Source organism: Mesoplodon densirostris, chromosome 14 (genome assembly GCF_025265405.1).
Source record: "Mesoplodon densirostris isolate mMesDen1 chromosome 14, mMesDen1 primary haplotype, whole genome shotgun sequence".
In the NCBI taxonomy this organism is placed as follows: Eukaryota; Metazoa; Chordata; class Mammalia; order Artiodactyla; family Ziphiidae; genus Mesoplodon; species Mesoplodon densirostris.
Window position 1 is genome coordinate 5,049,885 of NC_082674.1, and position 15,962 is coordinate 5,065,846.

Genomic DNA, 15,962 nt, shown 5'->3' on the forward strand with positions numbered 1-15,962 from the left:
TTGAAAAATAACATGATAGAGTTAATGTAAACTTTATTATAATTTGAGTCCATGTGATAAACCTGTTAATGCCATAAATTTAATTATTTGGGGGAAATGTCTTCTTTAGACATTCCCCTAAAATAATTCACAGATTCAATCTATCTTAGAACTGGAAGGAATTTTAAGTAATCACCTGGTTCAGTCAACTCCTTAAGACAAATGAAGAATCGCTATCACTTTTTAGATCCAATTACATGATGCTAAATGACTCATCCAAGCCCCCATAACTATTGTTTCCTCTTTTCTCAGCTCTTTTTTTTTCTAGCCAAACAGATCTCAACGCTGATTTCATGTGTAATCATAAGACATTCAAGTGCAAGATAATTCACTGAGAAATCCCATTCCAGGATCCACTGTGCTTACTCAGTAAGATAAAGTAAACCTGTCTGATGAAAATACACAAGCATTGCCTTCAGCTTCTTGGCTTCAATTCTGATTAGTAAAGCACAGCCCCTACACTGAGGACAAACAAGACGTAAACAGCAGTATAAGTACGTTGCTGGATTCGTTAAGTTTAATGCATCTACTTCAGTGCAAAACACTCATTCTATCCAAAGCCATGTTTTCAGAGGAAAGGAGAGGAAAGTAAATAAGCAGAATAGATTCCAAGGACTGTTGGTGTATTTGTATTCAGAGCATCTTGGGTTGGCCTCTCAGGGGCTGTTAGCCTCAGACACAAGTCAGATGCCTTCTTGGTCACTGTCCCCCACCCACAAGATGGGTCCGTGGGAGGGTCTTCCGACAGCCGGGTCACACAGACACGTTCTTCGGGAGTGGTTGGCTCTAAGAATCGGGGCTGAGCTCACAAAGATGGAGTGTGGCTGGACTGGGAGGAAACCAGCTCCGATCTCACCTGGGAGCCAGCAGTGCAGGCACAGGAGAGGCTGGAGGAGCTTCTGTTGATCTGGAAGTTCTTCTTGGTTGCTTCTGTCCACCTCATGCTTTCTAGGGGAGATAAACCTTGGAAGGATTTGGTAGGGGTGTAGGTGAAAATCTGTTCCAGGAAAACGTTTGTTACACTTGGCAGAAAGCAATCACCATCTCTCACTGGAATGTGCCCAGTCTCAGTCCCGATGGGTCCATTGGGCAGAAGTGAGAACAGTGGTTCAGGTACAATCGAAATGTCCCACCTTCTGCCACATGACAAGCTCATGCAACTGAAATCTGGGAAAACTGCATAACCAGTCGTGGGCTTAGATGTATCAAACAACATCAAATCTAGTCAAATGTGTCTCCTGGCCCAGAGGAACTACAATTAATTGCAATTATTTTGGATCTCGCTTAACACCATCTGGAGGACCCTTTCTCTTGAAGGGCTGGCATCAACCACGTGGCAGCCAGGGTTCTCCATCCGCTGGTAGGACACTTCTACCCTGGAGACAGGCAGAATGAAAAGAGTTGGCTATTTGTTAACACGGCTCTTTACACAAATGTTATTTTCCTACCAAAGTATAGACAGCTTGAAGCCAGGTCCCCATCTGGTTTATCGCACTTCCGCCCCGCAGGCAACTCGCTTTGCATACAGGAAACATTCAATACATTTAGTTTAATAAATGAGAAATTAATAATAATGTTTAATAGCTTGCATTTATTCAAAACCTTTTATCTGCCAAGCATTAGCATCCTGCATGGTCTTCTCATTTCATATTCAGAGTTACTTCAGGAAGAGAATCAATGTCATCCACCCCCATCTTGCAGAGAAAGGAGCAACGGCTCAAAGAGATTAACTAAATTGCCCAATGGCAAATTTCTCAAGAGTCTGCGCCCTGAAGGATTTCACACAAGCCAGAGGTCCTTGGCATATACATTGTTTTCACTTAGGAGTCTTCTACAGTCGCACTAGAATTTTACCTCTCCTTCCAGTGTTAGCTAGCCTTGGTGTGTACAGAATAGCTGGGGCTGATTTGAAACAGGAGGGAACTGGGCAGGGCACAGCCTTTGAAAGAATGACAGAGCCCGAGGACACGACATAAACTGATTAGAACCAAATGGGTCCAAGATGGCGGACAAGACAAGTCAACTTCCACTAGACCTCTGTATACCTCACTGTGACAAATCATCAGGCTAAATGACACACCCACAGGCCATATGACAGTTCCAAAGTCTACCATAAGGATCAAAAAGCGGGTGGTGGCCCAACTCCTGGAAATCCCTGCCCCCTCCTGAAATAGGTGCAATAATCCTCCCACTCAGCCTATGAAATTACCCACCCCTATAAAAACTGTCAACCCCATATCCTGGTGCCTTTCTCACCTTCTGAGATGGCCCACAGTTTGACTGTGGAGTGTGTTTCTCTCTAAAACAATCCACTTCTTACTTATCACTTTGTCTGTCACTGAATTCTTTCTGTGATGAGACATCAAGAACCTGAGCTTCATTAAGTCCTGAAACCAGGTGTGTGATCTCAGTTGGAGACTGTGGGTTTTGGCCAGGTTCGAGTCCCGGCCTCTTGGGTTCAAATCCCAATCTGAGGTGCACGGTTTCAGATTATATGACTAAAGCTTTAGAGCTTTGTGGTTAAAACAAGCACCCGGACTCAGCCATATAAAAGAATGAAATAATGCCACTTGTAGCGGCATGGATGGGCCTAGAGATTGTTACACTGAGGGAAGTAAGTCAGACAGAGAAAGACAAATACCATATGATATTGCTTCTATGTGGAATCTTAAAAAAAATGGTACAAATGAACCTATTTACAAAACAGAAATAGACTCACAGATGTAGAAAAGAAACTTATAGTTACCAGTGGGTAAGGGGTGGGAGGGATAAACTGGGAGATTGGGAGTGACATATACACACTACTACATATAAAACAGATAATTAATAAGAGCCTACTGTAGAGCACAGGGAACTCTACTCAATGCTTTGTAATGACCTATATGGGAACAGAATCTAAAAAAGAGTGGATATGACAGACTCTAGGTCTATCCACCTCATTACAAATAGCTCAGTTTAGTTTCTTTTTATGGCTGAGTAATATTCCATTGTATATATGTGCCACATCTTCTTTATCCATTCATCCAATGATGGACACTCCGGTTGTTTCCAGCTCCGGGCTATTGTGAATAGAGCTGCAATGAACATTTTGGTACATGTCTCTTTTTGAATTATGGTTTTCTCAGGGTATATGCCTAGTAGTAGGATTGCTGGGTCATATGGTAGTTCTATTTTTAGTTTTTTAAGGAACCTCCATACTGTTCTCCATAGTGGCTGTACCAATTCACATTCAGAGTGAAGTAAGTCAGAAAGAGAAAGACAAATACCGTATGCTAACACATATATATGGAATTAAAAAAAATGTCATGAAGAACCTAGGGGTAAAACGGGAATAAAGACACAGACCTACTTGAGAATGGACTTGAGGATATGGGGAGGGGGAAGGGTAAGCTGTGACAAAGCGAAAGAGAGGCATGGACATATATACACTACCAAACGTAAGGTAGATAGATAGTGGGAAGCAGCCGCAGAGCACAGGGAGATCAGCTCGGTGCTTTGTGACCGCCTGGAGGGGTGGGATGGGGAGGGTGGGAGGGAGGGAGATGCAAGAGGGAAGGGATGTGGGAACAGATGTATATGTATGACTGATTCACTTTGTTATAAAGCAGAAACTAATAAAAAAACAATAAAAAATAAAAAAATAAAAATAAAAAAGAGTGGATATATGTATATGTATAACTGATTCAGTTTGCTGTGCACCTGAAACTAACACAACATTGTAAATCAACTATACTCCAATAAAAATAATTTTTTAAAAAAGTGATCAGAGTAGATGGTGAGAAATGGAATATTTCCTGACATTATCAGTAAACAAAGGATGTCACAGTCATCAGAGATTGCAGCCACCACAGCTGGTGAGCTGGTGAGCCCTGAGGGAACTCGGGAAGGAAACGAAGAATACCTGCCATCTAGCAGCCCTCAGACTGCAGCCACTCCCTAAGGTGAGCCCTGAAGAAACTCAGGATGGGGAAGCACAGGATACTGGTCCCAGGTAGCTGAGGTGCAGATCGAAGGATTGATCTCAGCAAGCCCAGACTCTTGCATCTTCCCATAGACAGAAAAACGCTAAATTCCTTAACTTGACTTATCTGGTTTTCTTTAATTAACAATAATCTTCTGACGTTCCGACTACCTGGCCTTTGTTGCAAAACTCTTATGTGTCCTAGCTCTCCTGTCACCTCCTCGGAGCAGTTCTCTCAGGGTTACTTGAGATGCTGCCTCCTGGGCTTGAAGTCCTAAAAATTCCTGCCAAATAAAACATAACTCTCAACTTTTAGGCTGTGAATATTTTTTTAGTCGACAATAGCTCTGCCTCACCACCTACCAGCTAGGAGAACATGCCACATTTCTTTCCCAACTGTGCCTCAGTTTCCTCATCTGTGAAGCGAGGATGGAAATAATGCCTTCCCTGCAAGTTTGTCATGAAGTGTAACTGAATTAATACCAACCAGTCAATTCTTTGACATGGTTTCTCTGCACACAGTTAGGTGGTTAATTATTTACGTTATAACAGCATTAAGTTAGGATAACAGTGCTATCACTGTTTATTTATATAAACAATTCTGTTTTGGCTTTTCAAACCAGTCCTACAGAAGTGATTTAGTCAGCCGTGAAGCAGTAAGATGGTCTGGACACTCCTGCTATTGTGTTCATAGCTTTCTAATGAAAATGAAAGCACTGCCTTAAAATCAGAAAGGTCTAGAGTTTAATCCCAGTTCTACTACTCAGTCGATATGCAAGTTGTAGACAAATAACTTAATCCTTTGAGACTCAGTTTTATAAACTGTGAAGTACAGGTAACATTGTCCTTGCAAGGGTTACAGAGGATCAGAAGTAAAATGCCTGACACACAGTGAGCCCCTAACAGGTAAAAGTCACTGTGAGGCCGTCAGACAGTGCTTGTGACCATTCTGTTACGATGACCCAGAAAAGTGTACTGTCTCACTCAGGTCCACGCTGGTGCCGGCACAGCCAGGACTAGAAAGACTAGGAAGGAGATCTGATCCCCAGTCACATATCCTGTGGCTATAAAACCACCACGCAGTGGCCCCATGGAACAATCCCATTGAAAGGAGTGAATCTAACTTGGAGGACACTGCCTCTCAGGTTTGGAAAATGGGAACCGTGTCACGTCCTCCGCTTTACCAGAGTCAGTGCTGTTTCTGGATTGTCGCCCCAGCCAGGGACCCCTACCCCTCACATGGCATCGGGACACCTACTTTTGACGAAATATGCTGTTGGCCTCCAGTTCAGCCTCCTCCTTGGTCTTCTCCATGCCCCGGCCCTGGAGCCTCTGCATCCTCTCCTCGGGACTCACGGTGAGCAACAGGACCAGGTCGGGTTTGAGCAGGTCCCTGGGCCACTGGTATATAGGGTGATGGGCAGGGGGCAGGTGCTGGAGGCCCCCACTTACCTCAGTGGCTATGGCGTAGGTGGCCGTGCTGTGCCAGTACCTGAGAAGGAGAGGGGTAGTGAGCTCCCCGTCCACAGAGGAAGTCAAGGGAGCACCTGAAAACCGGCTGCTGAGGATGTTGAAACCAGGAATGGCTCTGCTGAACTTGTCCTAGTACTATACACATTAAAGAGGTAAAACTAAATCTTATTTTTTAAAGTATTTATAAAATGTAAAAATAAGTTAAAATCAACAACCACAATAAGAATCTACGGCACACCACCCAGAGCTCCATTTACTCAGTTAAAACTGCATGTATTGTGAGACTACTCTGTTGCCTTGGCCTTGCAGGATGCTTTCTTTTGTGATGGCAGGTTGGCATGGGATGGTAGATTTGTTCGGTAGTCCACTGGTATTTAATGTTGTATCTTGGCCAAACAAAAATCTGAAGGTCCATTCAGCTCCTACAATGTTTTAAAACTGAACTTGCTGACAAGACGTGGAGACAACCTAAATGTCCAACAACAGAGGAATGGATAAAGAAGATGTGGTACATATATACAATGGAATACTACTCAGCCATAAAAAGGAATGGAATAATGCCATTTGCAGCAACATGGATGCAACTAGAGATTATCATACTAAGTGAAGTAAGTCAGAAAGAGAAAGACAAATACCATACGATATCACTTACACGTGGAATCTAAAATATGACACAAATGAACCTGTCTATGAAACAGAAACAGACTCACAGACACAGAGAACTGACTAGTGGTTGCCAAGGGGGCAGAGTTGGGGTGGGATGGACTGGGAGTTTGGGATTAGCAGATGCAAACTAGTATATACAGGATGGACAGACAACAAGATCCTACTGTAGAGCACAGGGGACTATATTCAATATCCTGTGATAAACCATAATAGAAACAGAATGTATATACGTGTATAACTGAATCACTTTGCTGTACAGCAGAAATTAACACAACCTTGTAAATTGACTTCAATTTTAAAAATGAATAAATGAAAAATTAAAAAATTGGACTTGCTGATGAAATCTGCATCCTAGGAACCCTGGATAGGAGGCCTTTGTCTTTCCCAGCTCTCCAGTCATCCAATTGCAACTGTATGGATCAGAAAGAGAAATAAACCCAGATAAAACCTCTGAAACTCTGTGAATGTCCTCCCTGGGTGACTGCGGTCACTGTTGACCGGCTGATCTTAAAAAATGCTTTGAGGAGAGGAAAAGAAAATCACAACCATCAAAGAAAATCAAATCAGCCTGCTCTTTCAAAAAGCCAAATGGGGCTTCCCTGGTGGCGCAGTGGTTGAGAGTCCGCCTGCCGATGCAGGGGACACGGGTTCGTGCCCTGGTCCGGGAAGATCCCACATGCCACAGAGTGGCTGGGCCCGTGAGCCATGGCTGCTGAGCCTGCGCGTCCGGAGCCTGTGCTCCGCAACGGGAGAGGCCACAACAGTGAGAGGCCCGCGTACCGCAAAAAAAAAAAAAGCTCAATGGCTTTCTACCACCTGCCAGAAAACATTCAGCCTCCATCTAAGACACAAGCATCTTCCCAGCGTGGACCCAGGCATGCTCTTCCATGGGGGTCTGTCTTCACACTTTTCCTCCAGCTGCAGTGAGGGTCTCAGGCAGCGAAGTGCCTCCTCTTCCTTCGGCAGCACACACAGAGGGAGCCCCCAGCAGAATTCACTGTTTCCTCCTCTGGGCTCTCAGTGCCCTTCATGCTCAGCTCTCCTGAAGGACTTATTCTAAATTAGAGCCAGTTGTGTACAAGTTTCTCTCTTTCACCTCCTCCATTCGATAATTCAGTTTTTAGTCATCTCTGTATTCCAAAATCTGAAACCAGCATCTGGCACACAGTAGGTATGCAACTAATGATGTTTTTTGGATGTAGGAATAAATGAATTAGAATTATTTTATTGATTGGCATAGTTTATTATACTCTTGCCTTGTTCATGTCATATTCCAAGTTTAAGTGACGAAATGCAAAACTCCAAATCCAGCATCAAAGGACTATCACCTACAGAAACATTTATGAAACAATTATAAACATCCCAATGTCAAGAGGCACTCATGGCCCCATCCTTGTCTGTATTTTCCATTTACTGCCTGTACTGTTTTAAAATCCTAAATTCTTCATCACTTTAGATTCGAACTACTTTTCACAGTGAAAAGGACATACTGGTCCTTTATCTACAAAATAAATGCAGAGTGTTGTCCAAGCTGTGTACTGTTTTACTCTCTGCCACCCACTTGCTTTGTGTACATTTGTAAGTCTCAAATTCCTCTTCTGAAAATGAAGATCATGAAAGCTTTGTTTTCCTCCCATAGTTTTCACAAAAAGAGTCAAGTGCTTTTTAAAAAGGTATCACACTTGAATTGGGAGATTGGGATTGACATCTATACACTAATATGTATAAAATGGATAACTAATAAGAACCTGCTGTATAAAAAAATAAATAAAATAAAATTGAAAAAAGAAATGTATCACATTGTCATTATAAGGCAATATTTAATTCTTATTGGACACTAAAGCTGCATCACTTCAAATTATGATAATACAATACAGAGAATACTAAAAAGAACAAAGGTAAAAAATTAATTTGGGGGCTGATCAATTCTAATATCTTTCATTCTTCAAAGCCCTTTTCCACCTCCAAAAGCGTGGCCAGTGTAGCTGCTAGCGCCTTGAATTCTGCCTGGGGCCATTCCTATGTATCACTTACCAGACTTTTAATCACTTACAAACTTGTCCTTTCACCTTCTCCACCAGATACATCTTGTCTCCCAAGCTGAATAAACCCAAGCAGGTCCAGGTTTTCTTCTTCTTGGCAACAAAACTACAATTTGCACTGCATTTTGCACATGCTCCCTGTTCACTGAATTAAATACTTAGCTATGAATACAGAGGCTGGTATCATCTAAATGTAAAAAGCCTTCTTTATTGTAGAAAAACCATCAGCAAGAATAGATTTTTAAAGGTAATGAGGGTGATTAAGTTGCCAACCTTAACCACAGTCACCATCAAAAATTACTCCGTCTCCCTTCTTTTTTCAGCTAGATGATGGTGTTGTCTAAAATGGATTTCCTTAAAATCTTTAAACATGAACAAAACCCACCCAGACAACAAATAACTGCTCTTTTCTTCTCATCTGACAAGGTGATCTAGCATTATCTCTTTAAAGAAACAAAACTGCAGACAATTCACAGACATAAAGAAGAAAAATCGGGGAAGAATGGGAGCCCTGTTCTGCAAAGCCAGAGTTCTCTCACTGACAACACTGCTGCTCATTTTAAATAATCATACCCTCTGGCCATCAATTTCAGACTCATTATTTAGTATTCTCCATTCCTGCCATCAGGGAAACCACATTAGTTCAAATCACATGCAATTTGTTGACACATTATACATCACTTATATAATAATGCTTTATATTTTTATAGCAATTTGCTGTTTTCAAAGCATGTCCAGCTGCATCAACTCACTGGATATTCACCACAAGTCTTTTAATTTTTATTCTGTATTGGAGTATAGTTGATGAACAACGTTGTGTTAGTTTCAGGTGTACAGCATGGTGATTCAGTTATACATATACATGTATCTATTCTTTTTCAAATTCTGGTCAGCAGGAAAGGGATAAAGAATATCATCATTGAACAGACTGGGAAACAGGATGCAGAGAATAAGTGTCTACCTACATGCAGAAGCCAGTGCTGCTCCAGGATTTTTGGACATCTTAGGAAGTAATGTGCCTTAGAAGTCACACTTTATTAGGAAAAGCCTAGTCTATCTCCTTGAAATAAAGAGACACTAACAAAAATATATATATATATATATATCAATATGGTAAATCCAAGGACTTTAACAATAGGGTGGAAACATCCCACAGGTGAAGAAGTCCCACAAAGGAAAGCAATGTCTTACCCTTGTCTAGGATTCCTTGTAACTTGCCAACTTTGAAATCACTATCTTGCCATCCCCTAAGTTAAGAGCACCCACTGGCATTATAGCTTAGATGCCAGCAAAGGCCTTCTAACTAATTTTTACGGTTTTCATCTTCCCCACCACCCCTCACCACCACACACGTTTTCTTAGGTCCAGTCACCTTTCCCCAGGCTTCCCACGCCTCAGACCACTCTGCTTCTTCGTCCCATAAATATCAAGCCCCTTGCTTTGCGGAAGGCAGACCTGAGATGTGTTCTGCCATCTCCTTGCTTGGCGGCCTTATGAATGAACCCTTTCTCTGCTGCAAACAAGAGTCTCAGTGTTTGGCTTGGGGAACGTCGAACCTGGTTTGGTAACACACATGGGCACCAAAGTTGTGTAAAAGAACGGTCACGGGTTTCCCTGGTGGCACAGTGGTTGAGAATCTGCCTGCTAATGCAGGGGACATGGGTTCGAGCCCTGGTCTGGGAGGATCCCACATGCTGCGGAGCAACTAGGCCCGTGAGCCACAACTACTGAGCCTGCGCGTCTGAAGCCTGTGCTCTGCAACAAGGAGGCCGCGATAGTGAGAGGCCCGCGCACCGCGATGAAGAGTGGCCCCCGCTTGCCACAACTAGAGAAAGCCCTGGCACAGAAACGAAGACCCAACACAGCCGTAAATAAATAAATAAATAAATAAATAAACGAATGAATAAATAAATAAATAAAGCCAAGCATTTTGAAGCCCTTTAAAAAAAAAAAAAAGAATGGTCTCGGCAACAGGGACGATTCTCACGGGTGGCGTGAAGGAAGGCAGATGCAAATAGCGGTCAATGTCCATCTGCCTTTACAGACAGTTCAGGAACAAGCAGAACGAATCTACGGTGACGGAGTCAGGGTTGTGGTTCCCACTGGCGGAAGGATGGGTCGTGACTGGGAGGGAAGGAACTCACAGGGTGGAGTAAGGTTCTAAGTCACGATCTGGGTGCAGGTTGTGTTCACTTTTTAAAATTCCTTGAGATTTCCATTTATAATTAGTGCTCTTCCCTGAACACTTGTCAGACTTCAATGCAACTGCTCATCTTTCCAAAAATAAGTAAAATTGCAGCAAGAACAAGATGTACACTGGAGTAATGTTAAGGACAAATTCAGTTGCAACTGAAGCCCTTTAGTTAGTAGGTAGTTAGTAACTAGTTTAGTTTAGTTTTGTATTGTAACTTAGGCACATTGATGCATCCTACGACTGCATATGGCTGTTCGGTGCTCCATTTTATAAATATATGCCAGTATTAATTTATGCTTCTGCTGATGCCTTTGGTTTTTCAAGTTTTTCAATATTATGAACAAAGCTGAAACAAACTCTGTGAGTATTTCTTCAGGAAGTGGAAGCAATCTTCTCAAATTGCTCCCCAAGTCACCCTACAGGTGCCCACTCTCACTAGCACCATGTGAGTTTCTATCAATCCACATCATCTCCAACTCTGGGCTATCAGACTTTTCTAATGAGTTCTCACCAACCTGATGAGAGTAAAATGGGCTCTCATCGTCGTTTGAATTTCCATTCCTAGTAGGACTTGCCTGCCGTTCCCTTTGTCCATTTTTTGTAGCACTTTTAAGCTATTTCTTATATATGAAATTTCAAAATATAACTCAGCTTCTGTCACTCCATTATCGGAAACCTCCCAGAGGCCCCGCTCTGCACTCAGACTAAAAGCCACACTCTTTTATCACAGCCACAGACCCTGCTGACCTGTCTCTGCCTTCTTATCCATCCAGAAAGCAGCCCCTCGTCCACATGTTTTCCTCACGATGGCCTGTTTCTAGCCCTGGAATGTGTTCGCATCTTCCCGTCTCTACACTTTGCTTTTGCTGACCCCTCTCCCACAAAGCTTTTACTCCAGGATTTTCAGGTGTGCCTCTCTTTGGTCATTCAGAGCTCAGACCACTGGTACCCCCTCACGCAGGCCTTCCTAAGTCACATCTAGTGGGGGGTTGGCCATCCTCCACCACACGACCTTGATCTCTCCCCTTGATAGTATTTATCACTCTCTGATATTACCTTATGTATCTATATGCTTGATTATTACCTTCTCCTTCAACAGAATGTTTGCTCCATGAAAGCAGGGCACTGCCTAGCTCATTTGCCACCGAATCCTCTACATTGAGAACTGTCTTTGGCAAATGGTAGATGCCCAATATATGTTTGTTGAATAAGCCAATAAACAAATGAACCACTGAAAGCTTGATCTGTGAAGCAGAGACTTTTGTTAATATCCCCCATATGCTATTTCTAGCTCTGTCACTTTGGCAAGTTACCTAACTTTTCTAAGACCTGTGTTTCTCATCAGTAATTTTCGTAGCCATGTAGTAGTTGTTCCAGATGTTTGTATAGTATGTATAACGTCTTCAGCAAAATGCCAGCCAGTGGTGTAAGTGATTAATAAATCATAGACATTATTCCTGTTATTGTCATAATACACTTTGTCTTAAACACTATTGTGTACTTGCATGTATATGTACACACACACATACACACTACTCATATGTTAGGAAGAAAATGCCGAATTCAATGCATCTTTATACCCACCTGTCTACAATCACAGGCGATTTGGTAGATTCTTTAGCTATTTCAGAAGCCACAATATAATTGCCCAAAGAGTAAAAAGCTCTTCTAATGATAGTTGGTTCATCATCAAAGATTTTCCTCCACTGGCTGATGCAAGAGGGTGGTGACTTCAAGAGAACAGCCTTGAGTGAATCTGAAACTGACTGGGTCACAGTGGTTTTACCTGCAGGTCGGATACAAAATGCAGCACATCTTAACCACAGCCATGGCATCACTCCCAGAAGTTAACATTAATGTCAGAGCAAAGACATTCTTTCTACCTGTTACCAGAAGGAGTTGATTAAATAATACATTTCTTTACAAAAAGTGGCCAACCCTTGGGAATTCAGGATTCCTATTTGGTGTGAGAATGCTTGAAAGAAAAAAACAAATGGTCATCTCCTTTACAAACTAATGATAAGCTCTGCTATCAGCTTCCAGGAACTCACTCCTCCCATCACGCTCACCTGACACAGGAAGGAGACTCACAGGGAACCTCGTGACCCTGTGGTTCTCCCAGATCCACCCTGTCCTTGGGTAGTCCCTGTGGCCTTTGGAGCCACCCTTTTCCTGCTGACGTGTGTTGGACTAAGTGTGGGCACGTCCACTGTATTCTGACACCTATTTGGCAGCTCCAAAGGCTCTGCCCTCCACTCCCTCGTTCTTCCACACTTTGTTTGCACAGGGGCCTCTGAACTGCCTGCAGTTCCTGGACACACCAGGCCGGTTCGAGTCCCCAGCTTCACCCTGCTGTTTCTTCTGTCTGGAGGCTCTCTCCCGCCTTCCTCACCTGACCAACTCCTGTCCTACTGAAAGCCCAGTCCAGGATCCATCCTTCCAAGGTCTCCCGGACCATGACTGCCACTCATCTCCCACGTCGAGGCTGTACCCAGTGCCCTCCCATGTTCACCGGAGCACCTGAGGCTCCCCCCACCTTACGGGGATGGATAACAGAAGTTATCCATCTTTGTGTCCCAGGCCAGCCTTGCTCTATGCCTGGCACATGACAGAGGCTCACAGGAGGCTTATGAATTGAACCCTGTATAAAGTTTTGTGTGTCAAGAATTGTCTATTCCTACAACTCATTGCCTGTAACTAGCAGGTAATATTCTCTTACCTGTGGCATCCAGGCCTTCAATGACAATAACAGGGAACTTTCCCTTCTGGACCTGCTCTGGGCACTGGTCAACCAGGTCCAGCACAGCCCGGGCTTCAGGAATGAAGGATGTACACTGTAAAACAACGTCCGTGCGTCAGCAGCAAAGCAATGGGGCCTTGGCGGAAGCTCTATCTAATTGCTGTGAAGAAGACTGCACAATGCTAATGAGGCATAAAAATGTGAAGTATTTTGAACCTGAGCAAGGGCTGGATTGCTTTATTTTGTCCTGTGTAGCTGAGGCCCAAAAAGGCCGTAACTGTCGGGACCACCCAGCCTGCAACTCTCATTGACCCGCTTCCCCCAGAGGAGGAAGGACAGAAAGGATGTATAATTGAAAAGCAGTGTCACGTAGCGACAGTGGAACCATGGGCCCGGTGTGTCACAAATGTGGGAAATCAGCTGCACTGTAGGCTCCAAAGAAAGCAATCAGCATCCTGTCCTTTCCTAAGCTCCTGGGGGCTCAGAAGAGTGCCAAGCACTGCAGTCACCAAGCGGGTAGGGCAGGGTCTCCGGGGGATTCCAGGTTTTGACCTCATGTGTACTCACAGCACCTCTACACAGAGGTCCAGACATGTATTTTCTTCTCACGCGCTTACTCTGAGCAAGGCAATAGTCTAAGTGCTTTCACAGTATTAACTTGGACACTGTTGAAGATAACCCTGTGAGTGGGTTACTGTTATTCACCCCATCTACGGATCAGGGAAACCAAGGCAAAGAAGAATGTTTAATAAACTTACTGAAAGCAACACAGGTAATAAATGCCAGGGTTTGGATTCAAACCCAGGTCTTGCAATCTTAACCACTCGGAAATACTATCCCAAGGCTCATACAAGGTATCTAAGATCCGTAGTCCAGCCTAGGGACCTGCCCAGGCTGCGCTCAGGCAGAATCTTAGCTGTCCCGCACCGAGCACCTCTTGTGTGTCAGATGTTTCCCTGTCCTAACACTGCAAGGCAGGTATTTTACAGATGAAAAGGCACAAAGCAACACGGAGTAGCCGAGTGTCTGGGTGGCAGCCAGTAAGCAAGCAGGCACCGCTTAAACTAAGCTTCTTAAACCCCCAAGCTCATGCCCTTTCTCTACACCCCGACCTCCCAGAACAGGGTCATCACTTCCAAGATGGCATTGCTTTCCTCGTACCCAGCGGCACACCCCACCTCGGGCACCGCCAGCACGGAAGCCGTACTGCTCCTGTTGGGATGTCAGTTTCCCCCATGGGGTTGGGGGTCCCTGGAGAGCAAGAATCTGGAAAGAGCCACGGTGTCTAAACAGAGGCTGGCCCACCGGCGACCTTCACCACCAGATTTGCGCTCGGGAGTAAAGCAACTCCCTGGCAAAGGGAGGTCTGGACAGGCCAGCCGCGCGGAGAGCGCACGGTGTCTGCTTCCCTGGCCTGGGGAATCCACCCTGAGCGCTGGGAAGGGATCCAACTCTTACCGCCTCCAGAACGGCGCGGGCGGCCTCCCGGCGGGGGAAGACCCCAGAGCTAGGCAGTTCCGGCACCACCGGGTGCAGCGCGGGCTCCGGCACGGGCACGACGCGCTCGCGGCCCAGCTGCTGCCACCCCTGGCCGTCCCGCCGTTCCCACGGCAGCTGCCACAGCCGGCAGAGCGGATCGCCGGAGAACTCGGCCAGGCGCGGGCGCGGGGCCTCCGGGCAGGCGTCCAGCAGCGCCAGCAGCGCGCTCCGGGTGTCGGGGCTGTCGCGGGGGTCGCGGACAAGGAAGCCGTGCTGCAGGCCCCCCTCCCCGCCGCCCGGGCAGTAGCACAGCAGGCGGCGCAGCTGGCACCGCCGGAAGGGGCCGCGCCGCAGCTGGTGCAGCAAGCGCTGGTGCAGCCGGGCGGCGCGCACCTGGGCAGCGCAGCCCGCGCCCCCGGCCACCGGCACGCTCAGAGAGTAGCTGCGGCCCGGGGGGCCCAGGAGTGCGGCCACGTCGGGGTCGGGGCGCGCGCTTGGGGCCTCGTCGCCCACTGCGAAGTGAGCCAGGGTGCAGCCGGGCAGCTCCAGCGCGAAGCAGCGCGGCGGCGCCATGGCCCGACCGCAGGCCCCGCGCCGCAGCCCCGAGAGACGCGCGAGCAGCAGTGGAGCGCGCGGGCGGCGGCCGAAGACCATGGGCGCCTCCCGGTCCCGCCCCGCGCGTCTTAAACGAAACCCGGGACTCGGCGGGCGGCGCTGCGGGGAAAAACGAAAGCGAAGCGGGCGGGGCCCTGGATGGGGCGCCCTCCCCGGCCTCCGCTTCCGCCTCCGCCTCGCCGCGCGGTCGCACCGGGAGCAGGCAGCCGCCGATGGGCACCCGCGCTGCGATTGATGGGAAGCGGGCAGGGGGTGCCAGGCCCCGTTTGAATAATTTCTCGGAGTGTGTGTGTGTGTGTGTGTGTGTGTGTGTGTGTCTCCCCTGCGCCACCACGCTCACCGGCTCTTGCTCACTCTCGGGTACCGCCGACGCCTCACCTGGGCTCACCTTGCGGGCCTCGCAGACGCGGCCGCTTGCGACCCCAGCCCTGCGCCCCGAGCGCCCGCCCCGCCCGCGTCCGGACTCCAGGCCTGGAAGCCGCTGGGGCGTTTTCACCCCGCTTTGCACACGCTTTCCCCTCTTTTGGAATTAACCCCTCCTTTTGCTGACTCTCAAACTGAGAAGTGTCCCCAGAATGGCACCTCTAAGTTGCCTTACGCCAAATTAAAGTCGTGCACGCAGGTCCAATGAGACAGCAGCCTGATGGCCTGGAACCGCCTTATCAGCCCGCAGCCGGCGTCCGATGTATTGCTGCCTTTGTATAGTAAAGCAGCATTGACAAGATTATTTGGATGTTTTATTTGGTTTTCACT

At 46.3% G+C, this 15,962-nt stretch overlaps 1 protein-coding gene across 1 annotated transcript; it reads right to left on the bottom strand.

Moving 5' to 3' along the window:
* Positions 1-15,248, bottom strand: CMPK2 (cytidine/uridine monophosphate kinase 2). The gene is made up of 5 exons (XM_060117296.1): positions 14,574-15,248; positions 13,095-13,209; positions 11,960-12,161; positions 5,259-5,492; positions 1-1,415 (listed from the first exon to the last, which is right to left on the bottom strand). Exons 1-5 carry the CDS (start codon positions 15,246-15,248, stop codon positions 1,298-1,300), a joined length of 1,344 nt encoding a protein of 447 aa, XP_059973279.1. The 3' UTR covers positions 1-1,297.
* Between the last annotated feature and the right edge of the window lie 714 nt (positions 15,249-15,962).

Excerpts from the sequence above, each read along its gene's own strand:
- CMPK2 (XM_060117296.1), bottom strand. The coding sequence starts at position 15,248 with ATGGTCTTCGGCCGCCGCCCGCGCGCTCCACTGCTGCTCGCGCGTCTC. Across the intron at positions 13,210-14,573 it reads CCCGCGCCGTTCTGGAGGCG|TGTACATCCTTCATTCCTGA; the intron begins GTAAGAGTTGGA and ends GTTGTTTTACAG. Across the intron at positions 5,493-11,959 it reads TCGCCTGTGATTGTAGACAG|GTACTGGCACAGCACGGCCA; the intron begins GTGGGTATAAAG and ends TCTCCTTCTCAG.